General features: G+C 44.3%; 1 protein-coding gene across 3 annotated transcripts in view; it reads left to right on the top strand.

The window, feature by feature from the left end:
• METTL24 (methyltransferase like 24) overlaps nucleotides 1–22,300 on the top strand; it is a 99,868-nt gene that overhangs the window by 19,860 nt on the left and 57,708 nt on the right. Inside the window, exon 2 of one of the 3 annotated variants that reach the window (XM_038554941.1) lies at nucleotides 15,430–15,528. The exons of 1 other annotated variant lie outside the window; for it this stretch is intronic. In XM_038554941.1, the coding sequence (XP_038410869.1) occupies nucleotides 15,430–15,528 (99 nt within the window). Of the gene's footprint in view, nucleotides 1–15,429; nucleotides 15,529–22,300 lie in introns of those variants that run through there. One more of the 3 variants, XM_038554943.1, reaches the window with a different exon arrangement.

Raw genomic sequence — 22,300 nt, 5'->3', positions numbered from 1 at the left:
AAAAAAAAGAGTAGTATCTCTATGTATAATTTTGTTATTTAAAAAGTATAGGCGAGCAGGGTTGCCAATAATTAAAATAAAGCACATATGTTTGGTCAAATCATTAACTGCATGGGAAAAACAAAAGTGCTCTTAAGGTTTTTATTTAAAAAATTTTTTTTAAAAGGAACAAAACCATATAAGAATGGGGGAAGTGGTAAGGAAGGTTGGGGATTTAATGTTCTGTATCTTTTATTCAAGGAGTTTTTGGATTATAGTTATTTTGAAACCAAAATTTTTCTCCTTTTTTTTTTCCCAAAATTTTTCAATTTAAAAATAGAAGCGGAGAAATAGGAACAGATTGGAGTTTGGTGGAAAAAAAAATTAGAGAAAGAGAGAAGTACAACAGGGAGGCTCTGTGCAGAGAATACTTATGTTCAGCTTCTTCCCAAATTTCCTGTGGAACTGTGTAGACAGGAGTTTCCAAATTTGATGGAAACCGATGGAATCTATAGACAAGTATTCTAGAAGAGTGAACGTCTGTTTGCATACATATTTGTCTACAGTTGATTTCAGGGGGAGCGTGGGCCTCACGAAGGCCTAAATTCTTAACCTGGGAGTGGATCACGATCAGTCCTAGGAGTTTGCAGACTGCAGATACCTCTGCCGCACCTGCCCCAGGCCTCCTGTGCAGGACCCGTTCCTCCCCTGGGGAGGCGTGAGTCCCGGGGTAAAACTCGTCCATTATGATTGTGATGGCTGATTCCTAACCTTGGTGTAGAAGCTTCTGTAACTGGTGTCCACCTTTAACTGCGAGCTGCCCCAGTGTGATGGCTTTGGTCTCCTGGAATCCCCTCACTGCTGGCTGGGCTGAGCCCTCAGGAGGTGGAGCCCGGAGGTCAGCCCAGTGGCCTGTAGATTTGGGGCCACAGCAGGCCCGGGCCTGGTGGGAGATGGGATGCGGAGGAGTGCAGTCCTGCGGATGGCCAGTTCTGCCCTGGTTAAGCTGTACCTTGGAGAAGAGCCATGATTTACTCTCAGAATAGTACCCAGTGGTTCCTCCCTGCTATGGATTTTTATGTTACTCCATTTGTAAATAAGTGCTTGTTTTATGTTGTAAAAATGTTGATTTCTTAAAAAGATTTTATTTATTTATTCATGAGAGACAGAGAGAGAGGCAGAGACATAGGCAGAGCGTGAAGCAGGCTCCCCATGGGGAGTCCGATACAGGGACTCGATCCCAGGACCCTGGGATCACACCCTGAGCCAAAGGCAGATGCTCAACCACTGAGGCACCCAGGTACCCCAAAATGTTGATTGTTAAAAAAAATTTTTTTAAGGCAGAAAACATCATAGCTTCTTGAGAAACAAGCATAATGGAAGTGATGGTCATCTCTTCCACTCTCCTACCTTATCCATGGTCCTACTTAATGTTTGTGTTTTTCCAGCGACACCCTGACATTAGCCTCGCATCTAAGTTGATTACCAACATTGCACTATCCTGTGCGCTTGTGGAATCTCTACCACCATTTAGTTGGCAAGGTGAGTAGAAGCCTCAACTGGAAAGTCACCGATTCACAGTAATTGGCCAGTTATGTAGAAGGTGATTAGAACAGTGATTAGCAAAAAGTATGCATGCCGTCCGTTTTAATTCGAACCACGCGTGGGCATTTGTTTGCCGGTTTTGTTGTGAGTGTGGCCTCTGGCTGGGGTGCTGGCCTTTCTTGCAGAAGCCCATCTCAACTGCATCACACCTTGCCAATTTTGGTTTCTTCAAAGTGGGGCAAGAACTTAACGCTTGTGGAGCAACCTGCATGTAGAACACCTTTAGAATTCAGTGATTTTTTGATTCCATCTCACAGTTACTTCACTCGTACCTCATGCGACAGCATTTAAAAATAGTGCCTAATAAAAAAAAAATAAAAATAAAAATAGTGCCTAATTCTTTAGTGACTTGGCTTTCTTTTTGTGCACAGATTTATCTAGATTTTACCTATATTTTAATTAAATTATAGAGTTCCAGTAACTTGTACAAGGGATATAAACTGGTTTGGGAACAAACCAAGTGACACCTGGTGAAAATAGAACTAAACCAGTAGCAGCAGGAGAGCACGGGTAGAGAAGATGCGGAGTGTCCGTTGATCTGACGGGTTGGTTTGGCGGAGAGATTAACAGTGCTTCCACGATAATATATGCTGAAGAAAATAAAAATTGTGCACCATATTTTAGAGTTGTTATTTATTTGTAAAACAGATTCTTTCAAGGAGGAATGCATTTATTTACCTCTATGAGAATCTACACAGCATAGTTGTGCAGGTGGAATGTTGGGAACAGGACAGTTACGGTCAGAAGGCGCATCCGTGCAAGGCTTTGTGGGATCGGCCTCTCATGACATAGTTTTCACCTCTAAGTGAACACTTCTGCATTTAACAAATAAAATTTACAGTAGCAAGTATTTATAGATTATATGCCAATGGTCTTTGGAATTATGAAGACAAACTTTCAATGTAGTAGAAGAGCTCTGTGCTCTTTATTTTTTTAAAGATTTTATGTATTTATTTGAGAGAGAGTGTGCCCGAGTTGGTGGAGGTAGAGAGGGAGAAGGGGATCCTTCCCTCTCACCCCCCATCCCTCCAGTCCCCCCCGCCCCAGCTGAGCAGGGAGCCTAATGCAACCCTGGGATCCTGACCTGAGCTAAAGGCAGATGCTTAACTGATTCAGCCACCCAGGCGCCCCGCTCTGTGCTCTTCTTAACAAATAGGATGATTTCAAGGTATAGAACATGTACAGGTTTAACTTAAACTTTATAACTGGTATGTAAGTGGTTACTACCCTTTTTATCTATCAGGCATTTAAGTTTGTGGCATCTGAGTGGCTCAATCAGTTAAGCATCTGCCTTTGGCTCAGGTCATGATTCAGGGGTCCTGGGATAGAGCTCCACGTCAGGTTCCCTGCTCAGTGGGGAGTCTGCTTTTCCCTCTCCCTCTACCCTTCTCCCCTTGTGCTCTCTGTCTCAAATAAATAAATAAAATCTTTTTTAAAAAACAAAAAGAACATTTAGGGTTAATAACTTATTTCCATCAAAATAAATAAATAGTATTTATATTTAGCTGGGTTAAGGTATTACTATAAAGCCCAGGGAATTTCCCTCCTTTCATCCAAAGTAATAAAACATTGTCCTCCATCCCCAGAATTATATCATGTTCTTTTCTTCTTGGCATTTAAATCAATGTAAAAATGTCCCTGGGAATCATTTCTGTGGGGGACTGTAAAAGAAGCAAAACACATGATGTTCTCACAGGTTTGTAGTCCAGTTAGAGAAACCAGACCAACGCACTTGAAACAGATTACACCAAACATTTGATTAAGTGTAAAATGAGAAGCACAAGCAATAATTGCTGAAGGACCTGCTTTGCATAGTTTATTTTGCACATAGTAAAAGCTTGAGTGATTAGGAAATTTGGGGGAAGTATGTGGGAATAAACAAATGGAATTTGAACTGAAGTAGTGAATAAAAGAGAGAATCGTGAGTAGGAGAATAAAGGTATGTTCAGGACAGGATGCACTTAGAGAACAGAGAGGAGGATTTGTTATGTAAACCTAGAAAGTCCTGTAAGTTCCTAAGAAGTCCTTATGGTTTCTATCTGAGCACTTTCTAACTTCTTTGAGTTTTGGTGAATTGTCTTTGATTATACTTCTTTCCCTATCTGAGAATGTCCAGAAAACCCATGGTCTGTTCTAGCCTACCATTCAGTCTCTGATGTGGCATTAGGAGGGTTCAGTGGGGATGTGTACCTAACAACAATGATAAGCATCTTTTACCTTGTGCTTTTAAGTAGTACCTGTGTCAGTCAGGATAGGATAGGTTATGCTGCAGTAACAAACATCCCCAGAATTTTAGTGGATAAAAATAACAAGTAATGTCTATATCAACAGGAAATCTAGGTATGGGGAGGATAAAACTCTTAGACCTGGGGTGGAGGCAGCACGGTGTAGCAGAGCATGTATGGGACTAGTAGCCTAGAGGTCTGGCTCTGAGTCACAGCCCACCTCCTCCTACCTTTGTGACGCTGGTATGTCGTTTCACGTCTCTCACCTTGACTTTCTTCAGTCATTATATAAAAGAGTTGGTCTAGCTCATTCTTAAGTTCTCGGATTACAGTGATTCTCTACAAGTATAAGACAAGTAAAATTTATTTTATTTTATTTTTAAAAAATTTTTTAAATTTATGATAGTCACAGAGAGAGAGAGAGAGAGGCAGAGACACAGGCAGAGGGAGAAGCAGGCTCCATGCACCGGGAGCCCGATGTGGGATTCGATCCCAGGTCTCCAGGATCACGCCCTGGGCCAAAGGCAGGAGCCAAACCACTGCGCCACCCAGGGATCCCCAACAAGTAAAATTTAAAGTTAGAAGAGTTCCTGTCTTCTGGATTCGTGCTTGTTTTTAAAACTCTTTCAGGATTTTAAAAAAAAGATTTTATTTATTAATGAGAGACACACACACACACAGAGGCAGAGACACAGGCAGAGGGAGAAGCAGGCTCCATGCAGGGAGCCTGACATGGGACTCGATCCCGGGTCTCCAGGATCACGCCCTGGGCTGAAGGTGGCACTAAACCACTGAGCTACCCGGGCTGCCTTTTTTTTTTTTTTTTTAACATGAGGACTGTTAGTCCTTCTTTCTCATACCATTAAGAAATATGGTCAACATTTTCATCAGCTTAGATCTGCTATGTTTATTTGCACAATTCGTCCCCTTTACTCTTGTGATTTCCACGCTGAAATGGGAAAAGGGGACTGGGCCAAGGTCGTCTGCCACATTAACAGTTTTGCTTCTAAACTCAGGGATTCTCACTCTCATTCACCAGAGAGCTCTGAGTCCAGAGAGTTCCATGGTGGCAAACCCAATAATAATAACTGACCTCTGAAAAGGTCTGTTTCTTTCAGCAATTTTTTCATGTTCCTGAAAAGGGCCACTTAGTGGTAAAGATTGTAGATCTTTCCTTCCATTTAGGTTTGAAGTGTAAGTGCTTTTGGTTCCAGAGTCGTCCAGTGAACTTGCTCTGCCTTGTTTTATCTTGCTGGCAGCTTCCCACAGATGACAAAGAGACATTTATTGGGATGCTTCTTCTTGTCAGGCACTATAACTTACAGTGCATTCAGACAGAAGAAGAATGTTCTATAAATATAGAGTCATGAGAGGAATGTCCCAGAACCAGAGTCTTATCTCTAATTGTCAGTAGGATTCACTCAGACTTCCTAATACTATATCACAATTGAAAGGCCAGAGAGTGGCAATACGGACAATATGAAAGCGACAACAGAGTTAATAAAAGAAAACTTGGTGAAAACTGAGAAATACGTACCTACATGCGTGCCTACGTACGTAATTGTGTGCTGCTGATGGCTCGTATTCGATGGGATGTGATAGCTTCATCAGGAAGCCGATGATGCCCTTGAACCATGTGGTAAATAGTGGGTGGTTTGGCTGGAGTCCTGGATTCTGCTGTGCTCTCTTCCTTCTTCCCACTCTGGGCTGTCCTACTCATGACAGAGCCCCTTATGTCTTGCTTGCTTATGTCCTTTCTCGAAGGAGACTATTCCAGTACCATCCAGTGCCTACCATTGATTCCCAGGGAAGGTTTTATCACTCCCCACCTATGTGTGTGCCTTATGCTGCTGCTGTTCCCCCTGCTAGCCTCTGGGGTGGCTGCAGGGTATGTGGCTCTGTGATTCAGAGGCTTGTGGTGGCCTATGGGATGATCCCTGTTCCCCTGCCCTTGGTGACTCTGGGTGACACATTTTAATTCTCTTTGGTAGTGAAAATCACATCTTGTTTAGAGTCTAGAACTAAAACACTGTAAAATTGTAAAATTTTACAGCAGCACCGAACTTTACCCTGTAAAATTGTTCAGCAGCACCGAACTTTACCATTGATAGACTTTCTGCTCAACCTTGTGCCACAGAGCTTCCTTAGTGGCTCTCAGGCTGAGAGGCTAATGGGGCATCTGCATGGGTTGAGTGACAGTTTTGGAATCACAGTGAAGGAGCCTGTGGGGAGACCTGTGGTTTGGCTTGAGGTTTGAGGACTGACGTGAGCTGAGAGCCACCAAAGAGGCCTTGGGCACCCCTTACGGACAACCTGAGTCCCAGGTGACCTTGTGGGGAGGATGGAGCTGGCTGTGCACGTATTGGGGGAGCATCCCCTCTTTCCTCTCATACCCTCCCCTGTTCCCCTCTTCCCTTCTCAATTCCTTTCTCCCCATCCCAGTGGTTTTCCTGTCCTCCCCCCCACACCTCCCTCTGCTAACTCCACTTCTCCTTTGGGTTTGGAGCTACTCAGGATCCAAGGCTCCTTGAAATGGGTTTATAGGGGTGCTATAGACTTCTACCTGAGGCTGATGGTTCAGGAACTGGTAAATGTTTGGGGGAGATGTTAACTGGATGGAGTTTTCTAACTGAAATAAGTCCCTGAACTCTTAGCAGATTGATATTGATTCAGATAATGATGTTAAGCTTCTCGGATTTTGAATTCCAGAAAGTCTGGGTCCCCTATATGTTTTGAATAGGGTGTGCATATCTGTGGAAGTGTGCACGTGTGTGTGTGTGTGTGTGTGAGAGAGAGAGAGAGAGAGAGAGAGATTCCTTAAAAATGTGGTTAATGTTTCTAAATCCCCATTTGTTTTCTTAGGCAAACTTTCTTATATCATCTGACTTTCATAAGACAAATGAAACTCCTTCCTCCTTTCCTGGTTGATGTGTTGCCCCAGTGAGAAGCAAGATTTGACATTTGAGTTCCTACTAAGTATGCAGATGCTGTATGGTTTCTACATCATGAAAACAAATGAGAACCTTTGCATTTCACTGGATCTATCTAGGAATTTGGCTTCTCTTTCTACTGTCTGCAATAAAAACCTAAAATATGTAATGTTTTATTCGTTTAGCCATTCCTTTGTGGGTTCCTATCTCACCCAGACTTGAACTGTCTTGTCACACGCAGAAAATGTGGGGGGATTTAAAGATGCCGGCTGAAGAACAAAACCCAGCTCAGACTTGTTTGGCATTTCTTTCCAGCTTAGAGATAACTTAGAGATTAAATCTGGAGCTGAGCATCTATTCTTCCTTGTGCTTAATTCCTTCCTAAAAGTTATCAGGGCCTGCCTGAATCATAGTGCATTTTTTTTTCTTGCCAGAGTTGATTTGATTTCTGTTTGCCTTGCCTCGCAGCCTCCACTCTGTGTGATGATGCAGAGGCCGCAGATTGATGGGCAAAGGGTTCAAAATGCTGCTCTGGATTTGGGTTTCAGCATGTGTGCTGTCTGCTGCCAGAGGCAGTCAGCAGATGGACTTGGAGAGGTGGGACTGGGCCTTCGCGGGGAGGGGACCTCAGGCTGAGAGCCCCCCGCCCCCCTATCCCCCCGTGGGATGGGCTCTGCTTCTCCCCACTCGCCCCCGGCCCACTACCGAGTCCATCGCAAGAGTAATAGATTTAGCTTTCGTTGTGTTTAGTTGTGAATAGTTTGTGTCTGATGTGAGTAGGCATGGATTTCTTTGAGTCTGTTTAGGGCTTGCTGAGCTTCTTAAATCTTTAGGTTCATAACTGTTGTTAAATTTCGTCATCTTTCAGCCATTATAACTTTATTTTTTTTTTTTTTTATTTTAAATTTTTTTTTTTTTTAATTTTATTTATTTATGATAGTCACAGAGAGAGAGAGAGGCAGAGACACAGGCAGAGGGAGAAGCAGGCTCCATGCACCGGGAGCCCGACGTGGGACTCGATCCTGGAGACCCAGGATCGCGCCCTGGGCCAAAGGCAGGCGCCAAACCGCTGCGCCACCCAGGGATCCCTCATTATAACTTTAAATCTATGTGTATATTTTTCTGCACTGCATTCTTTCTTCCTCCTCTGGCATTCTGGTGACTGAACCTTAGACCCCTTGATATTGCCCCATGGGTCCCTGAGATTCTATTCTTTTCTTTTCTTTTCTTTTCTTTTCTTTTCTTTTCTTTTCTTTTCTTTTTCTTTTCCTTTTCCTTTTCCTTTTCTTTTCTTTTCTTTTCTTTTCTTTTCTTTTCTTTTCTTTTCTTTTCTTTTCTTTTCTTTTATTTTCTTTTTTGTCCCTCCAAATCATTTTTTTCTCTCTCTTGTTCAGAGTGGATACTCTCTGTTGATCAGTCTTCAAGTTCACTGACTTTTTCTTGTGTCATATCCATTCTGCTGCTGAGTCCATCCACTGAGAGTTTTGTTTTGATTATTGCATTTTTCAGTTTTAAAATTTCCTTGTAGCTCTCTGTTCCTCCTATTTCTTTGCTGAGATCTTCTATCTAGCCACAGTTTCAAGAAAATATGCTCTTACTTCTTGGATTATTTCTATACTCGCTTTTAAGTTTTTGTTAAATAATTCTGACATCTGTGTTATGCCTGCATTGGCACCTGTTAATTGTCTTTTCTGCACACCAGTTGGGATGTTCTTGATTCTTCACGTGCTGAGCAGTTTTGGGTTATATCCTAGACATTTTTTATGTTATGAGACTCTGAGTCATGTTTAAATACTATAGATAAGGTCAATATATTTGTTTTCACAGACAATCTGATTGGATTCAGGCCTCAAATTTCAGCCAGACTCAGGGGACTGTGATTTCAATATCAGTCCTGTTTTCAAACACTTTGCGATTTTTTTTTTTTTTTTTTTTTAGATCTATCCCACATACATGCCACCTGGCATCTAGTCTGGGACCTTGCACAGGCCTGTCATCTTGGTTCCCAAAGCCTTTGCTATTCTAACTAGGGTCCGATCCATGCTCCTACAGTTCAGGGGTGAGCCCAGGACTCCATAAACCACTTTATGGGGTTGCTTTCCTTTTTCACTATTTCTTCAGTATTATGCAGTTCCATGGTTTCAGAACCTCTGGCCAGAAAGGTTGGGCTTTAGTTACCTCTTCTCTGCCTGTGCTTTGCTGCACATGCCTGGCAATTGTGCCTGAATCTTTAGGCCAAGATATGGGAGAGACAGAAAATACTCACTGGGAGTTCACCCCATTCTCTTGGGGTCACAGCCACAGATCAAAGAGTAAGCTTCCCTTCTCTCTGAGTTTTAGGTGCCTGCAGCCCTCTGCTTGGCTTCTACCACTGGATTGCCCAGCAGTTGGGATGCTAGAATGGAGAAAAGGAAGAAAAATGTGGGATTACCCAGGAGTTAGGATGCTAGAATGGAGAAAAGGAAGAAAAATGTGGGATTACCCAGGAGTTAGGATGCTAGAATGGAGAAAAGGAAGAAAAACAACAGGGGAAGATGAATTTTCCCCACATCCCTGCTGGAGCCTGAACTAGGGGGCTTCGATGCTCTTGGTCTGTGCCAATGCCCACTGCCAGGGTGGGGCCACTTTGGGTGGAGACCAGGAGAGAGGACCCCAGAAGAACAAACAATGTGACCTCACTGCAGCTTCAGTGGTACTCTGAATTCTGGTCTTCTCCAATCTGCCCGCTGGTATTTACTTTTCAGATTCCTCCTATCACTGCTCCGTGCGTTCCGGCCAGGTTTTATTGCTACATTCAGTATAAGACACAGGGTGGGGGTGTGCTTACTCATCTTATCCAGAACTGAAACTGAGATTCTTTTTTTAATGACATTTTTGCATGGGGTATCTGAATTTTAAATGTCACTACAAAATGTGTAACTGACCCCCTGCCCTTTCCAAAGCAGGACTAACAAGTGAGAAAAAGGCCCACAAGCATGCAGAGGGGAAGGTGTGTAAGCTGCCAGAGATGCACAGAGCCCTCCCTGCACACTCAGGCCAAGTCCTAAAAACCATGATTATTTAAGGGCATTACAGAAAGGCAGAGACTGATGCTCACATGCTCTCAGCTGCACCTGGACCCAGGTTCTGCCCCGGGCACTGTTTTGTGTGCCTCCTTCTCCCCTGGCCCTACAACTCCCACCACCGCCTTCTCCTTCTAAAAAGGAATAAACAATTTCCTTCAATCATTGCTTCCTGCCCACTAACAGATGCTCCTAATTAGCACACAATTGCAAAACAAATAAATTTTGCTTGTTTTGGGTTTGTTGGAGAAAGCTTAGACTTCCCTAACATCAGCCCATCAACGCATGCTCTGCATGTTGTTTAGTTTGATTCAAGGGCTCACAACCTGATTCTTTTCTATAGCATGACCCTAATGCAGAGAATCAATTGTTAGCCACCTCTCCCAACAGAAAGTTGCTGGTTCTAAAACCTGTCAGGAACTTACTTAGTGATGGGAATGTGCCTTTGGGAGTATTGAAACTATAAAAATACCCCCCAAACTCTACCAATTATCCACAACAATAAGGAAACTGACCATTTAAACCACTCATCCTATAATTTCATCCCTAAAGAACTGTAGCATTGAAACACAGAGTAATGGATCATTAGAAGCCTGCCTTTGGGCCTACTTCGTATTTTACACAAATATGTTAAAAGATGCTCATGTAACTGATGGTAGCATGGGCCTTCTTTGACAATTTCTTTTTCTTTCTTTCTTTTTTTTTTTTTTTTTTTAAGATTTTATTTACTTATTCATGAGAGACAGAGGCAGAGACCCAGGCAGAGGGAGAAGCAGGCTCCCCACGGGGAGCCCGATGTGGGACTTGATCCTGGGGCCCCGGGATCACACCGTAAGCCAAAGACAGACAACCGCTGAGCCACCCAGGTGCCCTTTTCTGACAGTTTCTATGGGGCTCCATGAAGTCATTCATGTACGTGGGGAAACTGCCCGTGGAAGAGAAGCTGTTACTCCAAATTTCAAGACAAGGAAAGCTCTTGCACGAGGCAGACTTGATGGCTCTCTTTTTGGGTCATGGGTGGGTCTGCTTTTCTTAATTTCTTTTTTTCCATGCAATCAGTTTTGCTTGGGGCTTGTGGTCTTGAAGTAAGACATTCCTATTACATGCATAAGTGTAGGCTGGTAGGCAAAAGAGTATTTTTAAAACATTGCTTTATTTTTTGCATTATCTTTTATTTTATTTTATTTTTTTTTGCATTATCTTTTAATAGTAAAATCTTGGAATTCAGTCTCTTTGGCTTGAAAGAATCTTTTTTTTTTTTTTTTTTTTTTTTTAAGAAACAAGTTTAACGCTGAAATCATAAATCGTAAAAATATCTGAGAGCCCCACGGCTATGCTTGTTGTGGTCTTTTGAGCCAGGTCCATTATCTGTGTGCACTGGCTTGGACTGACTCAGTGATCTTTTTTTTTTTTTTTTTTTTTTTCCTACCCTGTGGGATGCAGAATCTCGGATGTCTGCAAAACAGCCTCAGAACAACATGAGTTAGCAGTATATATCTTTTGCTGTCCTTAATCTTACTTTTTGCAAATTTTTTCTCTGCACCCAAAACATCTTAGGGTTTAGAGGAAGCCAGTTCACTTTTCAATGCACATTTGCCTAGAGAAAGTGCCAGATAAAACCTTCACAAAGTGGAGGCTGCTGCTTTTCCTGGGAAGTCTGGATACCTGTGTTCCCTGAGCTGCTGTCCATGCTGGGGGAGGGCCTCCTTTGTAGGAATGGAGGTTGGTGGTTCGGGGCCCAGGTCCCTGGGCTGCAAAGGAGCAGAGGGCCCCTCGTCCCTGCAGTGGCTCAAGAGCTTGGCTACTTCTCTGTGGCAGCTTATTGACATGTTAGCCCAAGTCAGCCAGGGACAGATGGACTGGCCCCGAATGACAGTGCAGCCACCCCCTTCTGCAGAAGCTGTTCCTTTACCCATCCCGGGAGGAAGCGGGGGTGGCAGACAGGACTGGGAATCCAGGTCTCCACTTCCTGGGAGTGCTGGGAGTAGCATCGTTCTGGCCACATGATATTTGGAGCATATGGCTAATAGTGTATGCTGGCATTAGGGAATTGTTTGGGGATAAAATCATAATTTTTTTTAAAGGTTTTTTGTTTTGTTTTTGCCTTGTTCTATGAAACACCAGCCATGGATGTTTTAAGGTGCCCAGAAAATTCTGTCGGCGGGTTGTTGGGAAGGACAAATATTGATGTGTGCACTGGAGAATTAAGACAAATGATAATTGAAAGAGATGATAAAAGCAAGTGGTTTCCTTGGGGAAATAATCACGAACTGCTGTCAGGCGGATTCCAATAAGAACATTACTTTTATGTGAAATGTTTTTTAAACAGCTCAACCAGAGCATTAAGCCAGAGCACGTCCAGGGCACCTCTTGGCTGTGTTTTTCTATTATACCTTCTTCACCTGCGATTCCTCGACTGAGCTTCAGTGTTCCAGCTGCCACGTTGAGCTTCATCATGGTCAACACTCAGTCAGAAATGAGAAATATCAGATTGCAATTAGGATCCTGAAGATAATCCTGTAGTTTCCCCACACAGCTTCACCATGTGGACTCATTGTTATTGATTTGTGAAGTTATTTTCGCGTGTTGGCTCAGGTTAAGTGGCTCCTGCTGTGTTTAGGGTGGCTCTTTAATGAAGCCTTGGGGCTTCTTGCAGTGGAGACTGCTTTCCACAATTTGCATTTATATTTTTTGGCATTTATCTTGGGGTTATGCTTGGGCCCACCATCTCTTTGTGACCCCATTTGCCCTATAGAGACATCTGTCAGAGCCCCCTACAGACTGTGTTACATTTATTGGGTTAAAGCTGTATTATTAAGTTATCCTGTATTACACTGTAGCCCAGAGCCTGGCATGAGGCACGAATGCCCACTGAATGAATGAATGAATAAGTCCCCGGTCAAGTGTCATTTACCTCTTTCCAAAGGAAGCTATGCAGGAGACCTTCTGTTTGCTTCTCCTGTTTCCACTCTTGTCTTGTTTTACAGCCCCCCCCCCCCCCCTCCCCGCGAGGCTAACCGTAGCCTCTCTCATCTCTGCCTCTTCTTGGCTTTGACAGTGTGGGTATACAATAGGACTGGATGTGATGGGATTGGCTTTGTTCCTTTATTGAATGCCTTCTCCATCCAATTGCCCTCTCTGGGTTCCACAAATTTCTCTTCCTCCTCGTTCAGGCTTAGGATTTGTGACGGCTCTCAGGTCCTATCAACCATAGGCATCGCATTCTTCTTATCAGTTTCCTTAAACCCTGGCCACACCTTTATAAATAGTCTTTCTTAAATTCTTCTCAAATTCACCAGTTGGAAGGAGCCCATTGTATCCTGCTAGAACTCTTGACTTACATTTGCCCCAGTCACCCAGATGACAAAGTTAGTTATAATCTAGATATGGTAATCTATCTCTCTTGCATTATTTTGAGTAAATGCTCTCTCCTAGGCCAGTCTGCCTCCAAATTAGAATCAACTCTACCGGAGGTCAGCAAACGACAGCCTTGTGGGCCAAATCCAGCCTGCAACCTATTTTTGTAAATGGAGTTTTATTGGAACACAGCCATGACCGTTGGCTTACTTACTGTCTGTGGCTGCTTTTGAGCTGCGGCAGAAGGCGAGGAATTGCAACAAACTGTATGGCCTGCAAAACCTAAAATATCTGCTGTTTCACCCCTTACAGAAAGAGGTTACTGATCCCCGATTTAGAGGAAGACCGTTATGGGTGGACTTAATCATTTTTATCAAGAGGCTCCTGGGCCAGAGGCTGGGGGCACTTGTGAGTGGCCATATGATGGGGACATGAGGAGTTTGAACCCCAGGCCTAGACAAGTTTGCCCAAAGCACAGTGTTGTGGCAACTTGGTAAGGCACTCCGTCATTTGATGTCAGAAGAACGTGACCAAGAAAAACTGGGAAGTATTTGTATTTAAATGTGCACGTAATTCATGATTTCATAATTAAATAATCTCCTGAAAAGAACTGCTTTCCCTAATGTTTCAGCCTTCCCCTGTCAAAGTCGGTTTATGTGTATCTGTCTCCCCCACCAGCCTGTACTTCTCGAGAGAGTCCAGGTTTTGTTCATATCTGTGTTGACCACTGTCTGGCACACAGTGACTGGTGCTCAATATTGTTGGACCAAATGGTAATCCACATCTACTTCAGAGAAGAGGAAAAAAAGGCGGGGGACAGTGGTGGAAGGCATTAACTGGGAAGATATATTAATGTTCTCCGGCTTTCTCTGATGAGAGTCTTTGCCTGCTCAACCTTCACAGAATGGCAACAGCTACAAGGAAAGTCTGGGTTCCCGGGAAGGGTGCCCCTCGGGGCAGACTGGCTACGTGATTTGTGGGGTTCAGGGCAAAATGAAAATGTGAGACCCCTGATTCAAAAATTTAATGAAAGAATTTCAGGACAGCATCAGCAGAGCATTGAGCCTGACACAGGCCCCTCTGAGATGGCACAGGGTGCACACCCAGGAAACTGGCAGCTGAGAAGAAGGTGGCCTGGGGGGGGGGGGGTTGGGGATCAGAGAGTGGCAGGGCGCTCAGCTACTACCAGAAGGGACAGACCTGTCTGGAACCTAATAATAATGTCTTACCTGGAACGAGGCTTATCACTTATGAAGTGTTGGTATTTGTCTCAGACCCTCACACCAGGGCGCGCTCCTCTTTCCCAAGCCCACACACCCGGCTGGACGCTGACCAACCTGCTTGCTCTCCCACTCCTCCTAGCTTTCAGTAGAACCCAGTCACCCAGGCCACTCCATTTAGGGGCACACACCCCCTCCAGTTTATACTGAAGCCTATCAGGGTTAGCCTGTTTAGGTATTTCTTGTTTGGGTGACAGGCAATTCTTGCCTCAATACCTATCTTGGTCTGCCATAACAAAATAGCACAGACTGGGTGGTTTATGCACAATAGAGATTCACTGCTCCCAGTGCTGGAGCTTGGAAGTCCCAGGTCAGGGTGGCCAGCAGAGGTAGCTTCTGGTCAAGGCCCTCTTTCAGGTTGCTGCCTTCTTGCCATGTCCTCACATGGTGGAAGGGCTAGGGAGCTCTGTGGGGTCTTTTTTTTTTATAAGACTACTAATAGCATTCAGGAGGGCTCCCCCTCGTGACGTAAGCACCTCCCCAAGGCCCCAGCTCCTCATACCATCACTTTGGTCATTAGGATTTCAACCTATGAATATGGGGGAGAGGGGCACATGCATTCGGGCCATGGCAATACCTGAGTGAAGAGCATGCATAGTTCAGAAGCTCTAAGCTTTGGAAACTGTAGTAGATAGGAGAGTTTTTCTTCGTATGGGGAGCGGATTGTGTGATACAAAGCCACAGTTGGGAGAGCCTCATGGGATCAAGTGGAGTTTGCTTTTGATCAGAAGAGTCAGATGTCCCCCAGGCCTCTGTAGTCTTTTGATTAGCCCAGTAGCTGGGCTTTCTCAGGCCTTGTTTGCTTTCCTGTGACTGATGTGACCTTAATGATAGCAGGTCTGAACCAACTCCCCACTGCCTGTGTGCAGACATGTTCATTTTGCAGGCAGCTAAAGGAGCCAGGGAGCCTAGCTGATATTCTGTGTCCTTGTCACCCCCACCCCTAGCGCCTCAAGCCCTTATACATGGACCTGTTTTCTATCTTTCACAGGGTCCCCGGTGGCATATAGATCTCCAGCCGTGGGCAGGCCCTGCTCAGTCCCTGGATGAAGAAGTCTTGAGGTTCCTGAGATACATCAGCACCCCCCAGGTTGTATTCCAGGCGCAAGTGGGTTTGGAAACACTGTGAAAGATACTGATACACCCTTTTTAGAGAAGGATTTGATCAGTGAAGGGGTGGTAAGGTTCTCAGGGACTCCTGATAGGGACTTGGTAGGGATACAGTTTCTGAGGCCTTGCTGCTTAAATTTATCCATTTACTTAGAGGCAGATAAGATGCCTTCCATTTGCTTCAGCATCTTCCGCCTTCCAGGGTTATCATCATCTTGAGATGTTTTAATGATTCATCCCGACGTGTTTTAAAGATCCACTTTAGTAAATTGCTTTGGAAAACCATTTGAAGCGACAGATTCATGCCCGTGAGTAGGCAGTCAAGTGTGTCACAAAACAAAACCATCATCTGGAGGTTCAAGTTCCATTTTGCATTTGGAGGAATCTGCCTTTTTTGCTTTTCTCCCAAGATGCTTGGCAGACCGGGACCCACTAGGCCAGAGAGCAGAGGAGATGTTGCAGGCAGTGGTGTGAGAAGCTAACGAATCCAAAGGCACTCAGATCTTAGGGCATTTAAAATCATGATGGAGCATCGGCCTTTATCAGTGACTTAACACGTTGTGGCAGCTCCTGCCTGGGCTGAGTCTGTGCGCCCCCGGCAAGTAAAGGGACGTCCACTAAGCAGAGTCTATGGCTCTTGACACGTGAGTCGGGAGATTCTATTCTCATGTAGCCTGATCTTGGGGACAGAGAGACATAAGAGAAGATCAAGGCCCGAGGGACACTTGGCCCTGAACTGAGAGTTGTTGGTAAATTAGGAACTCACACTAGAAGATGCCTAGGCTGACGGGGAGGAAGGTGCCCCGGGAGCTGCTGTGGCACTGGAGGTCCCGGGCTCTTTTGCTGTCCCTTCAGCCCACTGGTTCTGGGCATCCCACTTCTCCTCCAAAACCTTCCTGGCAGCAGAGCCCATTTTTTATCCTTGGAGAGAATATGTTTCTAGATCTTTAGAAAGCTAGTTTAGGGGTAAAAGAAAGTCCCATTTTTCATATGATGCAGTCAGACAATTGGATTTTAGTTATCTGTCACCTAGACATGGAAGTAAAAGCTCGTTGAATTAATCATGAGTTATGAGATGATAAATTGATCCCTGTGCTTTACATAATTTCATCTTATTTTGCTGCTGCAAATTAATTTGGTGGACTTTCACAGACTTAATTAAAATGCTGAAATTTTAATTTTATAGTTGGGTTTTACATGAAGGACCTCTCGACTGTGACTTTAAGAAGCCCTTAAGGCACCAGAGGAAAATGAGAGGTGTTAAATTTATGAGTTGGATTTGAGAACTCTGGACTCCACCCCCCAAAATAAATTGACCAAGTACAAGTCTCCAAATTCTATTTTATATGTATTTCAGGTTAATGTTCTGTAACTTATAAAAGGCATATTCGTGAGGCATGAAAGGGTGTTATTCAAGCCCCTCTTGGATTTTTCCCATGAGTTATAAATTGAGAGGAGAAAAATTTTGAGGGGAAAAGAAAAGCATCCTGCAATGTAGTCTGATGTGACCCTGGGCAATTTGCTTTGCTTCTCTGGCTCTCACTGTTCTGCTCTTAAAAAGGAAGAGAGTTATTGAATTATTTCTCAGGTTTCTCCCAGTTCTCTGAGCTGCACTGTACCCAGAGTAGCATAGGATCATTATTGACTAAGTGTCTTTGAGCACGTACTTTGTGCCAGGAACTGTGCCAGGCCCTGGGAATACAGTCTCTGGCTTCAAGCAGCTGACAAACTAGTTGGGAAGGTAGATAAAGGGCTGTATTATTCAGCTTGATGAGCGTGATGATAAAGATTTGGTTGTTGGAGCTCACTAGAAGGATTTTCATCCTCCAGAAAAACTGAGAGTTCTAGACCTCACTGTGATTTCGTAATCAGGGGTCGATTACTCAGGTGAAGCCCTATGGTTTCCTGTACTTCTAGGTCACTGGGAAGCCAGCAGGTGAGCGCTCGTCGGAGATGACACTGATTCTTTCTTTTAAAGATTTTATTTATTTATTTGAGAGAGAGCGAGAGAGCACTGGAGAGAGGGAGAGAGAGAGAGAGAGAGAGAGAGAGCAAGCACAGAGGGACAGAGGGAAAGGGAGAAGAGGCTCCTCGCTGAGCAGGGAACCCAATATGGGGCTCGATCCCAGGACCCCGGACCATGACCTGAGCCAAAAGCAGATGCTTAACCAACTGAGCCACCCAGGGGCCCCAAAACTGATTCTAAATCAGAATCTTTTGCTAAATAGTGTTCCCTTCCCTTCTCTATGTAATGCAGTGGGTTTGGGGGCTGTCTTAGGCTTCATTTAGAACCCATCTTGACAATGAAAGCCTGAAAAACTGGAAGAATATTAGAGTCACTGTTACCTAAAATTTCCTGTTAGCAATCGTGAGTCATAATGGACAGGGGGGGGAGGCCCTCTGAAGGTACTAAAGCAAATTCCACCCCCATCTTGTTATGCTGCTTTTTAAAATTAAAAAAAAAAATGATTTCCCTCAAATCTGTGTTCAAGCTTGTACAGCAAGGCCCAGCATTTGATGTGTTCATCACTGATGTATTCATCCCTCCATTCGGCAGGCATTTGTTGAGCACCTGTTCTGGGACCGGCGCTGACTAGGGTATACAACCTGCATCAAATATCTATCCGTACTGCCAAACAGCTAGGTTGCAAGAGGGTTGCGTGTTCTCTAATAGGGGGTGAACAGATGGGCGGGGGAGATTCCCCTGGCCAGGGGAGCTTGAAAACAGAAGCACAGGGCGGGGACACTGTGGCATCCCATTGTATTGGCATGCAATGGGATGGCACCCCTGGACTTGCACATTGTAATGGCCCTGATGGCATGATTGGGGACCGGAATTTTGAATGAAACACTAGAGGATATAGTGGTTGGTAGAGTGTGCGCAGCATTAAGCTCAGTTTAATTAGGTATTGTTTTCCAATGTCAAAGACCGTAATTACATCTCTGAGTTCTGGAGTTGGTGATATACTATGTGCTGCTAACAAGAAATGGTTAAATCATAAACACGGGGCTCTGTTCTAAGGGAAGGCTCCAGATCCAGCCTTTTATGGCCACCCCCAAACCATATGCCTCTAGGAAGCATGCCTTCCAGCACAAAATTAATCTAAGCAACAGTTGCTGTTTTAAAAAAGAAAAAATAGATTTTAAAAGATTTATCTCTCTCTCTCTTTCTCTTTTGCACGTCTACCTATCCATCCATCTATCTGTTCATCCATCTATCTAATCACCTACCCGTCTATCTATTTGGAAAAGTAACATAAAAACCCAAGCCCTGGAGATGCAGATGTTACAACTTTATAACAATAGTATCTATTATATTTATGGCTACACACACACACACACATACACACTGGGATAAAAGCAACAAAAATACAACTCTTTCCTTAGATTTTGCCTTTCAAAATAATGGTATTACATACACATGCAGGTGGTCATTGAAGTGATTCTTGCCAGAAGTCCCCACATTTTTTTAATAATAAATTTATTTTTTATTGGTGTTCAATTTACCAACATACAGAATAACACCCAGTGCTCATCCCGTCAAGTGCCCCCCTCAGTGCCCGTCACCCATTCACCCCCACCCCCCGCCCACCTCCCCTTCCACCACCCCTAGTTCGTTTCCCAGAGTTAGGAGTCTTTATGTTCTGTCTCCCTTTCTGATATTTCCCACACATTTCTTCTCCCTTCCCTTATATTCCCTTTCACTATTATTTATATTCCCCAAATGAATGAGAACATACAATGTTTGTCCTTCTCCGATTGACTTACTTCACTCAGCATAATACCTTCCAGTTCCATCCACGTTGAAGCAAATGGTGGGTATTTGTCGTTTCTAATGGCTGAGGAACATTCCATTGTATACATAGACCACATCTTCTTTATCCATTCATCTTTGGATGGACACCGAGGCTCCTTCCACAGTTTGGCTATTGTAAGTCCCCACATTTTAAGGGTTCCCTTTGCCAGTTTCTACTTATGGGTTGCCAGAAATTCTGTTCCATCTTTTGGGATACCAAATGAAAAGAAAATAAACTAATCCCTTTAAGGAGCACTTGGCTGGCTCAGCTGGTGGACCATGTGACTTGATTTCGGGGTTGTGAGTTTGAGCCCCATGTTGCATTAGAGATAAGTAAATAAATCTATCTATATATCTTAAAAAATAAATAAATCCCTTTAAGTTAAATAACTGAAATGCATTTCAGAATCACTTTTTCCTGGAGTCTCTTCTCCTTTATCCAGGCCTAGTTTGCTAAAATTACAAGGGGAATTAGAGAGAGAGAGAACATAATTACTGGAGTTGGAGCTTAGCTAGGAGTTACTGCCCTCAATTATTTTGCTTGCAAGAGTTTATTGAATCCCTGGCCATAAATCTTAACAAGAAAGTTTAAAAAATCAATATTTAATTAATTTTTAGGACCTGAGTACTCCTAGTTGTTTTCAAAAGCTGATGTCTGCCCATGAGATGGTTAATAAATGGTTAAAAGGGAACAACTCCTGTGTTACATTTTTGAGCTAGGAGAGGAAAGGGGAACGAACTGTGAGAGAGAGACTGAATGGAAAAGAATGTCTTTCCAGTGGGGATATATCTGTGCAAGATGAAATCTATGGAAGAAGAAATGCTTGAAGTGTCACCTTTAATAGAATAAAACTCAACTCCCCAGCGTTAAAAGGAAGGACAGCTGAGCCTCAAAGCCCTGAACCTTGGCCCTTATTCCTTACTTGCTTCCTGGAGGCCTCTCCCTAATGGTCGATGCCTGCCTCTCTGGCTTGTTGCTAGGGCTGGGTTTGGAAGGGCTGCTGTTTTCATGTTACGGCTCTGGCCCAGGTGTAGCCTCTTCCTTTAGTCTGCTAAGGCACAGGTGAGGCTGGCCTGGAATATCTCGGTGGGGCTTTACAAAAGGGCCTGTAAGCTCACAGGACCTCCTGCAGAAGCATCACCTGGGGGAGCATATTACAATGCATTTCCCAGGCATCAGCCTCAAAGATTCTGACTTTCCAGATACGGCATGGGACTCAAGAATCTGTATTTTGAAGTACCTCCCAGGTCGGTCAGAATGTCGGCGGGAACCATACCTTCAGAAACCAGGCGAGAGCTAACTTTCAGTGGTGTTAGGAGGGAGTTATGAACAAGAACCTGGGCACGTCCCTATCACTTTCTGTCATTATGAAGGTCCTTAGGGAGACGTGCACGCAAAGAAATGGGAATTCTCATACCACTTTAATAAAAACACTGCAGGAAGCTGCCCTAGAAGCTGTCCCGGTATCCTCCGGGACCTGCAGAGCTGTCCTGGCCTATCTACACACCTGCAGCGGGGCAGCGCGGGGCAGCGCGGGACAGAGTGACAATGAAGTTAGGACATTTAAGGCACAGGAGTCCACCCACTGGTGAGACAGGCCCAGTGAACACACTGAACTTTGGTTAATTAGGTCGGCCGTGTTTCCTTCCTCGGGTGAGTGGGGACTAGGAAGTGGGCACACAGAGGTATCATTTCCATTTATCCGTGGGAGCATTGTAGGAAATGAATTATACAAATTAACCTGTTGATGGGCCCCGTTAATAAATATATTCTGTAATAGTTGCTTGAAAGAAGATTCAATTCCATTATTATTATTTTCCTTTAAGCCGTGATAAGACATTGGTTGAGGGAAAAGAATACATATCTAGGTTTTCATGTGTTAGGCTTTCCTCTAAAATGTCCAAATCCTAGCACTGGACTCTCTCATTTATCTCTGATAAACAGCGCTGGGTGATCTTGCGAGGCCAGCAGCCCCACGTTGCAGCCAGTTAGGGAGATGCTGGATCAGTTGAGTAGTAGGCTGTGTGCAGATATGCTTTTCAGATTAGAATGTTGGAAATTCCGTTAGATAAGAGAATTGGGCAAACCTAGAGTACCTTCTTAGGAAGAAAATAATTTGCTGTAGGCTTCCTGATGAATTAAAGAGCCTCAGAACATTTGCCACGTGCGGTCTGTTGTCTGTGTTGTGACAGCCGGGGCTGCTGCATGATCCGTGGAGCATCATGACGATGAGGGCGCTTGGAGGGGCTGGGGGAGACTGAGGCTCAGTAAAGCAACGCTGGCCACAGAGGAATACCAGGGCCCCAGAACCTGCTTGCTTTGGTTCTAGCAGCCTCCATCAGTGCACACTGCGGCAGCCTTAAACCCAAGTCAGGATTCCCCAGTCGGTGTCTTTGCCTAACGTGCATTTGAAATCAGAGCCTTGCCTCTGCTTGATTTAGTTACGTGTTCCCTTTGGTTTCCTTGTCTAATTTTGATGGATGAGTTAAAAGAAGCGCTTTGGTTGGCTCAGAAAGAACTTCCTGCGTGGAGCTCTTGCTCTTCTCCTCCAGAGGAAGCTCCTTAGCACAGCGTTTTGCAAAGAATAGGGTTCGAGGCAGCAGGGACTACAAATTCATTTCAATTGACCCTCGATCAGCTGTTTACCCCAGATCACATATGCTACCTTTCTGGACCATGGTGGCCCCAGCTTATCTGCCCACAATCGCACCTCACAAGTTCCAGGTGGGAACACGATGGGTTACAGACCTCTGAGTTTTGCCAGCACTGTTCTCTGTATCTGGAATGCCCTTCTCAGTCAGCTTCTGTTCATTCTCCAAGGCTAACACACCTCTGCAAAGCCTTTCTGGACCCCTCCTCTCTGCCACCTTTGTTCCTGACTTGTTCTCCCTTGCAAATCTGTGCATAGAGCTGTAGTAGCTCTTAACTTTGCTTCAAACCTATCTCTAGTCTCCA

This window comes from Canis lupus, chromosome 12 (genome assembly GCF_011100685.1).
Source record: "Canis lupus familiaris isolate Mischka breed German Shepherd chromosome 12, alternate assembly UU_Cfam_GSD_1.0, whole genome shotgun sequence".
NCBI lineage: Eukaryota > Metazoa > Chordata > Mammalia > Carnivora > Canidae > Canis > Canis lupus.
The sequence above is the reverse complement of the archived record's forward strand: the minus strand, read 5'-3'. Positions and strand labels throughout refer to the sequence as shown.